Source organism: Calypte anna, chromosome 4A, assembly GCF_003957555.1.
Source record: "Calypte anna isolate BGI_N300 chromosome 4A, bCalAnn1_v1.p, whole genome shotgun sequence".
NCBI lineage: Eukaryota > Metazoa > Chordata > Aves > Apodiformes > Trochilidae > Calypte > Calypte anna.
Genome location: NC_044248.1, coordinates 40,764,332 through 40,777,940, shown reverse-complemented (window position 1 = coordinate 40,777,940; position 13,609 = coordinate 40,764,332). Strand labels below are relative to the sequence as shown.

General features: G+C 40.3%; 1 protein-coding gene across 1 annotated transcript in view; it reads left to right on the top strand.

The window, feature by feature from the left end:
- ENPEP (glutamyl aminopeptidase) overlaps positions 1-13,609 on the top strand; it is a 95,416-nt gene that overhangs the window by 71,679 nt on the left and 10,128 nt on the right. The window contains exons 4-10 of the mRNA XM_030449523.1: positions 345-476; positions 4,048-4,168; positions 6,239-6,393; positions 7,029-7,142; positions 8,299-8,433; positions 11,130-11,195; positions 12,569-12,634. Coding sequence (XP_030305383.1) covers positions 345-476; positions 4,048-4,168; positions 6,239-6,393; positions 7,029-7,142; positions 8,299-8,433; positions 11,130-11,195; positions 12,569-12,634 — 789 coding nt within the window. The remainder of the gene's footprint in view (positions 1-344; positions 477-4,047; positions 4,169-6,238; positions 6,394-7,028; positions 7,143-8,298; positions 8,434-11,129; positions 11,196-12,568; positions 12,635-13,609) is intronic.

Here is a 13,609-nt window from a genome sequence, read left to right as displayed (position 1 = left end):
ATGTGAATTATTTTGTCTCCTTGATGCAAAATAAATAAAATTAATAATAAATAAGAAATAATAAGTAATTAGAAATAATAAATAGATTAAAAATAAATAAATAAATAGATAAAATTAGAAGCAGGTAAACTTAGAGCAGAAAAACAAGGTCCTATTTCACATATTGCAGAACAAACACTTCATCTATTCTCATGCCACCAGCAATAGGATGCCAGAAGAAGTGGACCTGGAAAGGGAATTTATCTTTCCTGTGTGGCTGCAGCCCCTGGTAGAAATATTGTACCCTCTCCTGCATGTGTTTGCAATTCCAAGAAATCAAATTAATTCTTTTTCTGTTTCTGCAGCAAACTGTAGAGCTGGGTGGTGGCTGGAATCGGACAACTTTTGAGAAGACAGTTCCCATGAGCACTTACTTGGTGTGCTTTGCAGTGCACCAGTTTGTGCCAGTAGAGAGAATGTCTGCTAGTGGAAAACCTGTAAGTCCTGTTGCAGCCTGAGCGTGGCTCAAATGACAGAGGTACACTGATTTTCATTACCAAAAAAAAAACCCAAACCAAAACCCCAACTCTTTTTATAATACAATCAGGAACGTATCTTTCCTCTCCCTATAACCTATTTTATGCAGCCTATTTTCACAGTGGTCTTTCTGACCTTGGCTATTGTGTTTTGCAGTCCTTCCCTGTCTCCTATCTTGGTGAGGTCCCAGGCAGTACCTCCCAGAAAAAGTGCCTGTCTGAAGAAGGAGCATTATTTCAGCATTATTTCTCCAACCTCTTCACTGACTTGAAGCCCAGAGTGTGATGTATAAGCAAGCCCTGGGGTACAAAAGGCCCCAGACAGAAATACTTTGCAGTTTTCCCTTGGTTAAAAGGTGTGAATCTATGCACTTGATGTTTTCCTATTTATAGTTATGGAGAAGTAAGGCCACAGCACTATGTGCCATTATTGGCTCTAATCCTCATTATTTTACTAATCAATTATTATCAATTATTTTACTAATTTTATCAGTGGCTAAAGGCAACTGACCAGTGGAAATTCTTTACAGATAAATATAGAAATGTTTGCATTCACATCTGGTTATCTGGTAGGTGCCCTAATACAGTGAGCATGGCTTGCAGAGATCCCCAAAGTGCTGATCCAGTTCTTAGTAAGGGTTCTGGTGTAGTTCTGTGCTGAGCTCTCCCTCCTCTACACCCTTTCTAGCATCATGCTGCACACTTACATTATTTCTTGGCAAATAACTAAAACTAAATACATGCAGCCAAGCAAATGGAGCTGGGTTTGAGGTAGTGATGTGATATTCTGAGATCCCTGCTTTTAGGCTGAGTAATTGGCAAAACAGGAGAACATTGTAGGCCACCCAGCCACCCAGTTTTGTTAACCAGATGCTCTTCAGCACAGCTGCTCCATTCATTATCAGGAACAGGACTTTGGTTATTCGGCCTCAATAGATATTCTCTAGAGTTCAGTTATTTTAAGAGGTGGAATTTGTGCATCTTTTGTAGAACACAGTGCAGTTAAAAAAAAAAAAAAAGACAAAAAAGTTAATATTCTCTCCTTGTCCATCCCATACTCTGAGGACAATTTCTGGCTTTTTTTTTTTACCCAAGCAAAACAGTAAAGCCTACAATGATCATGACTAGTTGTAACTTATTCTAAATAGAAGCAAGTATTGACTGAAACATGGTAATTAAAGTGTTTGTGTGTGTGTGTGTGTGTGTGTGTAGAAGCAGGGGTATTCGTGTCAGTACAGAGACTGCCTGAAGAAACTTATCCAGACCTTGGTTACTACATATTTTGTTAGCTCTGCTCAGTACACAATGTCTGAGGACTTGCCTGCACTAGAAAACCTGGGTTTTAGGTGAGGTTAAAATCAGAATTGTTTCCTTTCTCTTGGCATGGACGTAGTTTAACCAATATAAAATATATGTGTAAGATTGTTTCTAATTAAGGGGGCCATAAAACTCGACCACAAAAAAAAAAGAAAAAAACCAAAAAAACCTTTCCCCCAGGAAAATCATGCTATTTAGAATTTTTAATCAGACATTTCAAAGTCCTTCTCCTAACCAAGCTGTTCCTTTCCAAAAACTTTGAAGCCCAGACATGCAGTGAGTTATTTAGATTCACTGGCTGCTGAAAAGAACATTCCATAGTTTGCTGTGTAAATTGCTAGCAATAAATCCCTCATTCAACATAAGGTACCTATGTTATCCATATATTACTTTCAGAAACAGCAGCAAGAGCATACAGCTCAGATGGAAAATTATTTCAAAACCATTGTTCACTCTGAAAACCATTGCCCTAACAAAGACATTTATGGAAGGAATGGTGGGAAATGCACCTGCAGCTGGGGATGATTGGCCTGAGCTGATTACCTGTCAGGTACCAAATGTCTGGTTTGGAAAATCACAGAGTACAGAAATGAAACCCAAAGTCAGTTCTAGTGCATGCTGAAGGTTTTGGAAACCATTAATATGGATCAGCCAGGGGACCAAAGACTGCTAAATTGGGTAAAGAGCTTACTGGAGTGGAAATTGCAGATTGTAATTGCATACTGACCCTGAGGGAAATCCCCTGGATGGAATGGATTCCCAATTGAATTTCATAAGCTTTTTTTAGTTTTGGTTTTTTTCGTTCCAGCTTTATTTCTGACCACTTTCCCATCCTCCTCTCTCACTGGAGGAAGTGCAATTTCATGGTATTGAAATCTAAGGGCTCCTAGAGTAGCCTGGCTCTTTTTTGGTCCCCAGACTCCTGGCTGTAAGACAGCAATGAGGAGTAAACAAGCCACACCAACACAGCCAGAAGAATGTGAACCATTCAGAAGAGAAGCAGAGCCTGGAAAATTAGAGATCAGTTTTCCAAAAACCAGGATCTTCTTACTTTCCACACTGGAGATTTTGGAGGACAGTGAAAAGAACAACCTAGAGTTCCTGCCAGTGGGAAATCCAGCTCTATGGCTCTGCTCTGTGTGAGCTTTGAGACAAAGAGTTTGAGGGAAAGACACTTGGAAGATTCCATGAATTCTTCAGGCAAACTTTGTCTTCATGACGTAGAGATAACATCCCAAAATGCTTTTTTTTCAAGCTGTAGGCCTCATCATCATCATTATGGGTGCCTCTAGTCTTCCAGGATTTGAGATTTTCTATTGCTTGCCAGCAGTAGCCAAAGCAGTCCCAGGCACCAAGACTCAGAGATGAAAAAGTCAGCTCTCAACACATCATTTTGTGCATTAAGGAAAAAAAAACCAAACCAAACATGCTCAGAAATGCACAAAGAGCACAGAAATTCTCACTCATCACTCACAGGGCTACCAAACTGCCAGTTTTCCTGAACCTGTCTGGTGGGGAGAGAAAGACACTATTTTTGTTTGGGATTTTCAGAGGCACAGCAGCTCAGCCATAGATCTGACTGGGTACTGGGTGCCTGGATGGCCCTAAAAAAAACCCTCAATCCACATGAGCCAGCACATCTGGGAAGAAGTATAGACCTGGTAAAACCAGATCTCAGAGGGGCTGAGATCTTCAAACATAAAAGGATAAGAGAAAATTATGGTAGGAGGTAGGTAAGTTAGGAACAGTAAAAGGAGGCATTAGGGGCTTCAGATACATTTCAGGACAGATGGACTCCTAAAAATTCATCTGATGGGATCAGTGCAGATCAGTGAGTTGCTCAGAACAAGTGTGTTCCCTCTGGTTGTGCTTGCCCAGGCTTTCTTCTTGAAAAAAAACAGGGCTTGGGATAAGAGGAGCTGATATGCATCCAGGTCCTGCTCAAGGCTTGGCCATTGTGAGCTGCTGGACATGGGTCTTGGTAGTTTCACAATTTAAGCATACTGGGGAAAACATGCTCAGATGATGTTGTCTGGGTCTCAGTTATGTACAACATTTGCAAAACTCGGTTGAATAACTTTTCTGGGGTTAGGGAAGAGAATTCAGCCTCTTAAAAAAACCTCCACTGTGATAGGTCTACATCTGAAATGCCTTTTCAATATTTCTAATTTCTTGAAACTGAAGCCTGTTCTAATTATTTCTCTGTCTTTTACAGCTGAGAGTTTATGCCCAGCCCCAGCAAATACACACAGCAACGTATGCAGCAAATGTAACAAAAATTGTGTTTGACTTCTTTGAAGATTACTTTAATTTGAACTATTCTCTTCCAAAACTAGGTGACTATTCATACCTATATTTTTCATTTTGTTATTTCATGGTCATGGCTATGTTTCTCCTACAAAAGAATATGAAAACTTTTGTTTCTAACTTCTGGTATTATGTTGGGATGTTTTAAAACTTTAACCAGGTAGTTCAAGATGTTTTTAAATATTATGATGGGAGGGTTGGTCTCAGTTTAGTTACTGTTTTCACAGTAGAGTTTGCTGAAGCACTGGTCTGAGCATGGATATTTAAAAGTGTCTTGTGTAAAATCAGAAGAAACAATGGTGTCATCAGAAAAGGAACAACATGAGCTAAAATAAAGCCAGAGAAGTTTTAGAGAAATATGTACCACTTCCATGGGAACTTCTGGAAAAGGGTCAGCAGTGAGATAAGTGAAGATGTAAACTGCCAGAGAACATGTCATGCTATTTGTTATCCTTTGTGCAAAGTGGGTGTGTATCCACTTCTCAGAAAGATGAACATGGTCCAGAGTTGAACAAGAGTGGGCACACTATCAAATTTTGCCCATGGTTACAAAAACAAGCAATGAAAAAGTAGTGCACTGAGCATCCTTTAGCTTGGTCCATCTGGACTCTGGATCTGATTTGTGCAATTTGAACTAATAAAGCTGGGAATGTAATGGGACTTTTGGAAATGATCCCTCCTAAGGCCTCCAAGTAGGTAATTCAGTTAAGTTCATTAACTTAAAATGACAGAAAAATATTAAACACAAACTTGTTGAGGTAATGTAATGGGGTAAAAAAAATAAAATAAAAATCAGAACTTTGAAGACTATTAACAATGCTATACCTTTTATTGGTTATTCAGACCTATCAAGCTAACCTGTCTTACTTGAACAACAGATTTTTACCTCCTCCTTTCAAACATCATCTGAGTTTACTGTAAATATCTGTTTGCTTTTCAGCAACAGGTGACTCAGGGAAACCCATACAATATGGTTTTCTTCTGCTCACTTGTGCCCAGTAATAACTGGGGCTACATCTCCACCTTGTTTCATATTCAAACTTTAATTTTCATAAAAATCTGATGATTTTGCTGTATGGATAGGGGCCTGCCTGTGCTACAGGTTGCACTGGTAACCCCAGGACAGCAGTATCAGAGGGAGGGTGCTTTTACAGATTTTATACTGGTTTTCTCAGTGTCTCTGTTGGATCACTTATCTTGACTTGCTATGTTGTTTCCTCAGTGTTAGAAGTCATTTTGATCAATCAAATTTGATGAATCAAATATGCTTCTGCACAACTGCTTGTTTAAATATTGTATTTCACATTAATTTGTGGCTTCTGGTATTGCCATTGTCCTTGTCATCCTCATTTTGACTGCCAGTGAACCCCTTGCCAGACTATCAGCTTTGATTCTATAATCAAGTTGCTTAAATTAACATAAGAAATTCCTTCCTTCTGTGAGGGTGGAGGGAGTGTTGGTCGTTTTATTCAGTTTTAAGCCCATCTGTACTTTTTTGCCAGTCCCCACAGGAAGGCTGCAGCCTTGATTTGCAGAAGTAAATGCCAGTCCAATTGAGCTTGGAGTTTTAATTTAAAGTTGTATTGATTACTGACTGTAAATGAGTGACCCCCCCCAAATTGCCAGGAGTAGAAGCAGATGCTGTTCCCTGCATGGGGGATTTACTTCAGTTAACATGTCAATAAATATTTTTAATACAAGAGTGTGACAAATGATGACATGCCTCATTATGCTACAAAGAGTTTCAAGAGATTTACTGCCTGCAGCACATCCCCAGACAATACTAATACTTTCTGGAGCCAAAATCATGGCCAAACCCCGTGCTCCTAGGAGGTGGCATAACGTCACTTTGCAGGACAGATCCTCACTTTGTGCAACTGATCCTCACTCTGCCAACCTCAGCAGAGCCAGAGGATTTGCAGTCAGCTGCTGTGGGTCAGTCCCCTGCTCCTTAAACACAGGTTATAGGGCACAGCAGGAAGCCAGAACCAGAAATAGTCAGCAAAACAGGCTGTATGAAGACATGCAGAAAGACAAGCTAATTGCTTTCATGATACAGTGGTAACCATGTTTTCTTTTTTCTTTTTCTTTTAATGTAGATAAAATAGCTATTCCAGATTTTGGGACAGGTGCTATGGAGAACTGGGGGCTGATCACATACAGAGAAACAAACCTGCTGTTTGATCCCAATGAATCAGCCACTTCCAACAAACAGAGAGTAGCTGCTGTGGTAGCCCATGAGCTCGTTCATCAGGTACATTTTTGGACATCCATGATTCATTTTTTCCATTTTTCAAATGTGTAGCTGCAACATTTTAATCTTGCAAACATTGCCATTAGCTCTGTCTCAGCATCTTCTGTGCGTGGGCACAATTTGATTGCAAATTATTGTGTTAAAACAGTTCCCCATTAGATCTTTGAAGTAGCATAACTTCTGCCTTTGAATTTTTCTCCTGAAGTTAGCTGCTTGGGTCCAGACTGTGAGAGAGCTTAGGAAAATCTGTCTGGAATGTCTTAAAGGAACTGATTTGCATATGCAGATGTCTCTTTTGGGCAAGCAAATAGGGACAAGTATACACAGTGGAACACAGTCTGAAAACATATCCTTACAAGCACAAATCATCAAATCAAGGGGAAGAAATGAAAAATATTTTCAGTGGCACATGAGTCATTAGCAATCTCCCCAGTAATATGTGATTTTATCATAAAAGTGATGTTTTCAAGTAAGAAGAGGCCTGAATTCCTACTTAAACTCCAGAATTAGGATAATTTTCATCTACCAACAGGAACAAAAGAGAACAAATGAATGTTTTCTACTGAGAAGTGAGATACTGAGATGTACTTTTACCATTCAGCTAACACTACCTCTTTCAATGTTCATAAATACAGTGGTTTGGAAATATTGTGACCATGGACTGGTGGGATGACTTGTGGCTAAATGAAGGATTTGCCAGTTATTTTGAGTTCCTGGGAGTAAATGCTGCAGAGCCAGACTGGCAAATGGTAATTATTTTTGTCTTGTGGAGGGTTGGAGGAGCTGGGGGGAGCATTTTTTAAAGAGGGTGAAAATTAGACGAGGAAGATGAAGACTTAAAGTATATTTACAGATAATGAAGTGCAACATAAAGCAAAAGTTGGTTTAAGCTCTTCCACCTACTTATGTTATGGTCTGAATGCAGCCAAAGTAAACTTTGTGAGATTTTAGTCTGCACATAAGAGTCATTCTTTGTTAACAAGTGAGTCAAGTGTTTGGTTATCTTATGTCAAACAATACCTAAGTGGATTCTGGGCAGAACCTTAGACATTTTTCAAGGTTGTTTACAGGTCTAACCCTGGAAGATGGAGATTTTCCTTTATTTATGTAGTTGGGGCTGTAGTGTCTCTTTATGGGACTTGTTTTAGGATTATTTTACCTCCACAGCTTGGAGTGTTCATCAAGGAAAATATCAGATCTCCTATTCAGCTGCTGCCAGCAAGTGTCATTCCAAATGCTCCAAGTCAGACAATCTCTACTTTGCACAGTGCAAAAATAGGGAGTGAATTAGAGGATGTGTTGTGCTAGCAAGATAAGAAAAATTTTAGTTACTGATCCTAAAATTTAAAGGGATTTAAAATTTCAAGATCAAGAGCTATTTCAGTGTTATTATCATAATGAGTATTAGAATAGATAAATATAAATTTAGTCTTTTTTGTTAAATATTGGTTAGAAAGTAAAGGAGTTTTGTTTTGATTTTTAAAAAAAGTTATAATCACTGTAATATGAATTACCAGCATTGTATAGGGAACCCTGACTCCTTCCTCCCTCCCTCCTTTCCTTCCTCCCCAGCTCCATTTTTGCAAGAGGGGCCCATAATGTTTTGCAGATATTGTCACACTGCTGAAACTGGTAATACAGGCTCCTTTTTCTTTTTTTTTTTTTTTTTGCCTAGTGTGTGGTTTTTGTGTTATGATACCCACAGGAAAACAGGATTTGCAAAAGGCAATTTGTCTTAGTTTAGGAAAAAATTATCCCTCCCCTCTCAAAGAACAAGTTTGCAATTCCTTCTTTCAAGGAGGTGAAATTTTACTCCAGGTGCCTTCCCCTAGAGAAGCTGCACTTAGCCACTTACTTTGTGATATGTTTGCCTTTGTTTCTATTCTAACTTAATCTCTTTCTCAGCTTGATCAGGTTTTAATTGATGATGTTCTTCCTGTAATGAAGGATGACTCCTTGCTCTCTTCCCACCCCATTGTGGCCAATGTGTTATCTCCAGCTGAAATCACCTCTGTGTTTGATGGGATATCCTACAGTAAGGTAGGAAGGACCTCCTCTTGGTGTCACTTTGGATGCAAAGAAAGTGGAGTGCAAAGGCTTGGGAGGGAAGATAAAAGTCAGAGGAGGTCATAATCATAAATTATTGAGCCCACTTGGGCTGTGTCTGTGTGGATCTTTTTTTCTGGGACATTACTGACTGTTGTCAGTCATGATTCAGTCAGAAGGGACCAGGATAGTACAGTCAGACACTGTGTGCCATGGAGACTGCTCATAGCATGCAGGGAAAGCAGTGTCAGAAGTTTCTGCCACAAAAGCTGTGGGGTTTTTAAATTACCCTAAACCAGGTGGATGTCCAGATATCCTCTTTCTCACTTCACCACACCTCTGGGACAGCCCAATTCCTCTTTTGAAGAAGCAAGGCAGGAGACCAAGCAGTGAAAACGGGACAGTAACTTTTTGTCTCACAGGGCTCACAGCATCCCAGCCACCTGAAAAGCCTCAGAAAATATTATCTACACCAGCTTCTACTGGCATTGGCTCTAGAATGGGAGATAAGCTAGATCCACATTTTCCTGAGGGTTGTAGAGCTTAAGAGTACAGTAATCTGTAGTTGGGGAGGTGGTAGAAGACATCCCCTTAGGTATTTGGCAAGGATTTTGATCATCCTAGGGCTGTCCCTATCAGTGGGGACCTGTGCCTCTCCAGGCTCTCTAAGGAGCCAACTGGAACTAAATAAAAATATTCTGAGGATGTTGGTGCCATTCAGCTGCTGTTGTAACCAGCTGAAGGCTTCTCTCCCTGAGCCCACTGTAGTACAAGTTGTATGGGGAGCAGCCAGGAACTTATGGAAAAGCATCATTAGAGAGGTCAGCAGCTGTGCTGAGGGTCACTGTGATGTGGTCAGCAGGATGCAGGCTAGGAGGCTGAAGCCAGCTCATGTCCCTCCACATTAGATGTAGCCAAAGCTATTTTGTCCCTAGACAAGCCTTAGGCAAGGAACAAAGCAGATTTCCCTCAGATTCCCTGGTATCTAACCAACCTGTTCCTTGACTCAAGTGTCCTGACAGCACTGCTGCTTCTAGTTATTTTTTTCAGTGCATTAAGAGAAAGGTCTGAAGAAGAACAGGAGGAAACACCCCTGTCCCTCGTCCCTCTTCCCCCCACATATGCCATCATGCTGAGGGAGGAGCTGGATGTGTTTCCTGTAATGAGGGAAAAAAATTGTCTGTCCCCTCTCAGATATAAAGAGTTTGCAAGTCTTTCTTTTGAGGAGGTGACATTTTACCCCAGCTGCTGGTTTTTATGACACCATGATTCTGTTGAAACCTTCTTGTATGACTCCATCAGTGTTTTCCACTTAATGCCATCACAACTTTCCACTGAACACACAAAATCCATCATTATTAATCCCTGCTTGTTCCTTTCTCTCCAAACTCCCATTATTAGCTAAGCACAAAGTATGTATTGCATTGACTTTAGCTTTAGCTGTTGAAGAATCTGTAGCCATAGATATTACTTTTATTAGCTAGACTCAATCCATCCATTTCCATCAGTTTTCTGTTTTCTATTGCTAAATCCTCTATTCAACAATATAACCAGTATTTATGGCATTGGAAGTGCCTCACAGTCAAATCATAAACCATGTGAAAACCTGCATTGTGTAACACTGCTTAAATCAAACTAACAAAAGGCAAAAACCATGCAGAAGTAAATCAAATCCTCTGGGCCAAAATGTATTTTAGTGGTGAGCTAAGCAAGACACACATTTTTGCATGGCTTGAAAAACAATGGAGAGAAAAAAAATTCCTTGCTTTTCCTCATCTCTTTGTGCCTAGAAAATTGCTTCATGAATTCATGTGTTTTTTTAAGTGAAAACACTTGAGAACTTGTGTATTGTTTGGGAACAGTGTGCTTGGGATATAATTTGGCTTGGGATATAATTTGGCTTGAATTAGGAAGTCTTCACATAGATTTAGGTCAAATTATTGGGGATATTTATGTTAAAATGTGCAACAAAATTAACTTTTGTCTTTTTGTCTTTACTTTGGCTCTTCTTTTGCATTTTTCTCATAAAAACAACTCCTCATCATCACTAAACAAATAAAGCATAGTTTGGAATGCCCTCTGCTAGTTTCACCAAAGCAATTACAGGGTTTATAACAATCCCCAAACTCTAATGAATTGCTTCAGAGTCTGTGGGTCATTGCCATGTGCTCTGTAAGGGAACCTCTAATTGCTGCCTGATGAGGAGGGCATTGTGCACCTAGGAAAGCTGCACTAGTCCAGAGCTGGTGATTACACAATTACTGTATATAAATTTTTTATTCTGCTCTTAAAAAGTCATTGCATCTCACCTCTTCTTCAATTTAATCCTCTCTCTTAGTTCAAAAGATTGGTGTCCTGTTCAAAAGGAAGCAGGGAGCCCAACTCACATCAAGTGGCAAAGTGAGAAAATAACCCCCAGCAGCAGGACTCAGGAGCCCTTCTGCTGGCACAGCTGAACTTGGAATCAGGCAGGATCCCAGCAGAAAGACCAACTCTCACATCCATAATTAAGCTCCAGCAGGCAGGCATGCTGTGCCATGAAGGAACAAGAAAAAACACTTCCTTAGTCAGATGGATGGTTTCTATTTTTGCCCTATAAAATATTCATACACATGTTGTTTCTTAGATGAATGGAAAGCCAGTGTTAGAGCAGCATGCAGTGACCTTCTCCCCTTTCCTCTTTTCCTCAGGGTGCATCGATCCTCAGAATGATTCAAGACTGGATTACACCAGATCTATTCCAAAAAGGGTGCCGGGTAAGGGTGGCAACAAACCTGAAATCTAGCCCATCTTTGTGTGACATTAGCAAAGCCATTATTCAGAGGGAGTATCAGAGACCCTGGTATTGATAGCAAAAGTGTTTAAGTCGTTTCAGTACTGAGTGGACAATGTCAAGAGGAAGAAGTTTCATGCTTGGCCAGAAGCAGGAATGTGAACTGCACTAGGACTGAGGACCTAAATTCATCTTGAATTTTAATGGAGAAACCTTCTGCACCCTCCTGTTATCCTGTTGTCATCCAGGTTCTCAGTTCTATGCAACTTCATCCAGACAGAATCCTCCAACCCACTCAAACCTGTTGTGCAGGAACACTTGGATCTTACAAGCTCCTCTGTGTCATGAGACTTGATACTGGGGCACTCAGTTCTAGAGAGCCAAGGTCATGGGGAGTAGAGAAGAGAGATTATGCATAGTTTATCGTTCTTTCTCCTGGATGGAAAACTTTGATGCTAAAATTTAGGGGAAGAAAACAATTATGGAAAGAAGAAAATGTGAGAAAAGAGCCCTCTCAAAAGAGGAAGATAATCAGTCCTTTCCTTTGAACCAACATCTGTCATTTCTGAAGAGTTCTAGTGCAGATTTACCACATTTATTCTTGCCCCCCTTCCTCTGGGAGAAAACATTTATGGGCCACTACAAGATAGTTGTGTTTTCCTTTATTTTCCCTCTCATACGTTCAGTCAGGACAGTTCCACAAGATGTGGAAATACAGACAGCTTGTCCATAAGAGGCTACAAACTCCCCTCTGCTCAGGACCTTCAAGAACATATAGGTAGGTGGCTATGGCCAGGAGTGAAACAAACAGCACCATCTACTGACTACACATCACCAGGATCCAGATAACAGGGTAGGGAAGTACCATGGAGCAGTCAGGTAAGGCACAGGACAGGAGTGTGAAAGAGGTGCAACCTTAGCCAAATACCATTATTCCTCACCACTTAGGGGTGACCAGACTTTCCTACTACCACTCTGAGTTCACAGCCAGTGAAATCTCCTGGAAAAGCTTCCTCCTCCTAAACAGCCTTTTACATCAAAAATCTGCCACAGAGTTTGCTGAGGTTGATTGAAGCAAAAAACAAACTCTTCAAGTAGAAATGTATTTCCTACTAACAAGTCACACTTAAAAATGCTGACTTTTAACATTAAAAGGTATATTGGAAAGCAAAGGAGTGTCATCAGCTGAATATTGATCCATTTAAACTGCAGAGTATTGATCCATTTAACCTGCTCCCAATGCTACCATTCATGAGTAGATACTCAGTACAAGTGGTCCTGTTTGAGTACATGAATTGTTTCCATAGGCAAAGAAAAGACCTGGTAGCGTTTTCATAGACTTCTACCTCTCTCTAGGCATATTTGAAGAAACACAAATTCCAGAATGCCAAGACACAACAGTTTTGGGAAGCTCTAGAAGAGGTATGTTTTGCATCAACCTGACCCCTTGCTAAGAAACATTTCTTACCTAGTCCAGTCATTTCAATTTTCCAAAATGTTTATATTCTGTAGCTCTTTTGTCAATGAGAGATCACAAGCTAGGCAGCCTCCCACTATATTCAAAGACATCTTATTTCTTTAAAATATGTATTATTTCCTCATTTTTTGACATAACTCTGTGGAATACCAAACAAGAAAGGAGGCCTTGCTAACAGCCTACTACTTAAACATCTCCCCACACCTCAAATGAATTTCATGGGTGAAAGCACCCTCCATATACCACATATATGTACCCCAAACCCTCCCTTATCTCTGCCCAGGTCCAGCTATTTGAAAGGTCTCAACAGTATTCATTTCCAAATAATTTTGGTGCTTATCTGTGTGTTCTAAGATCCAGTTGGGTTATTCCCTTTGCCACCATTTTCTGTTCTTTCCTTTTCTTGACTCTGGACTGTTTCTTTCTGTTTGCTTCTTTACCCTAAAATGCCACCTGCACACTATCAGGCTCATCCCCTGATGATATTTCCTTCCCTTCCACCACTGTGGACACCCACACAGCCCAAGCTGCACTTGCTGTCTCCTTTCAAGTCCTCATTTTCTTCTTGGTCTCAGACTTCTTCCTGCTCTTTTTCTGGTGCCCTGCATCTTCACATCACCTCCCTCATCAGAAGAAAGAGTGATCCTAACTCTCTCTGTGCACAACTGGAGAGGCAGAGAGGCAGGGGCAGCTTTCTCCAGCTCTTGTCTCCAGGACAGAAATTCACAGTGCACAGAATGGATTGAATTTTACATTAGTGCAGCTGCTGGTGGTTAATACTATCTCCTCCTTGATGCTCAAAATGCAAGGAGACTCCTGGCTTTGAAAAGTCTCTTTATGTCCTTTCAGTCCCGTTCAGTTATTTCCTCAGAAAAAAAGTAGAAAGATCTTAGAGCATGCAAGGGGTTTTAAAGGTTCTT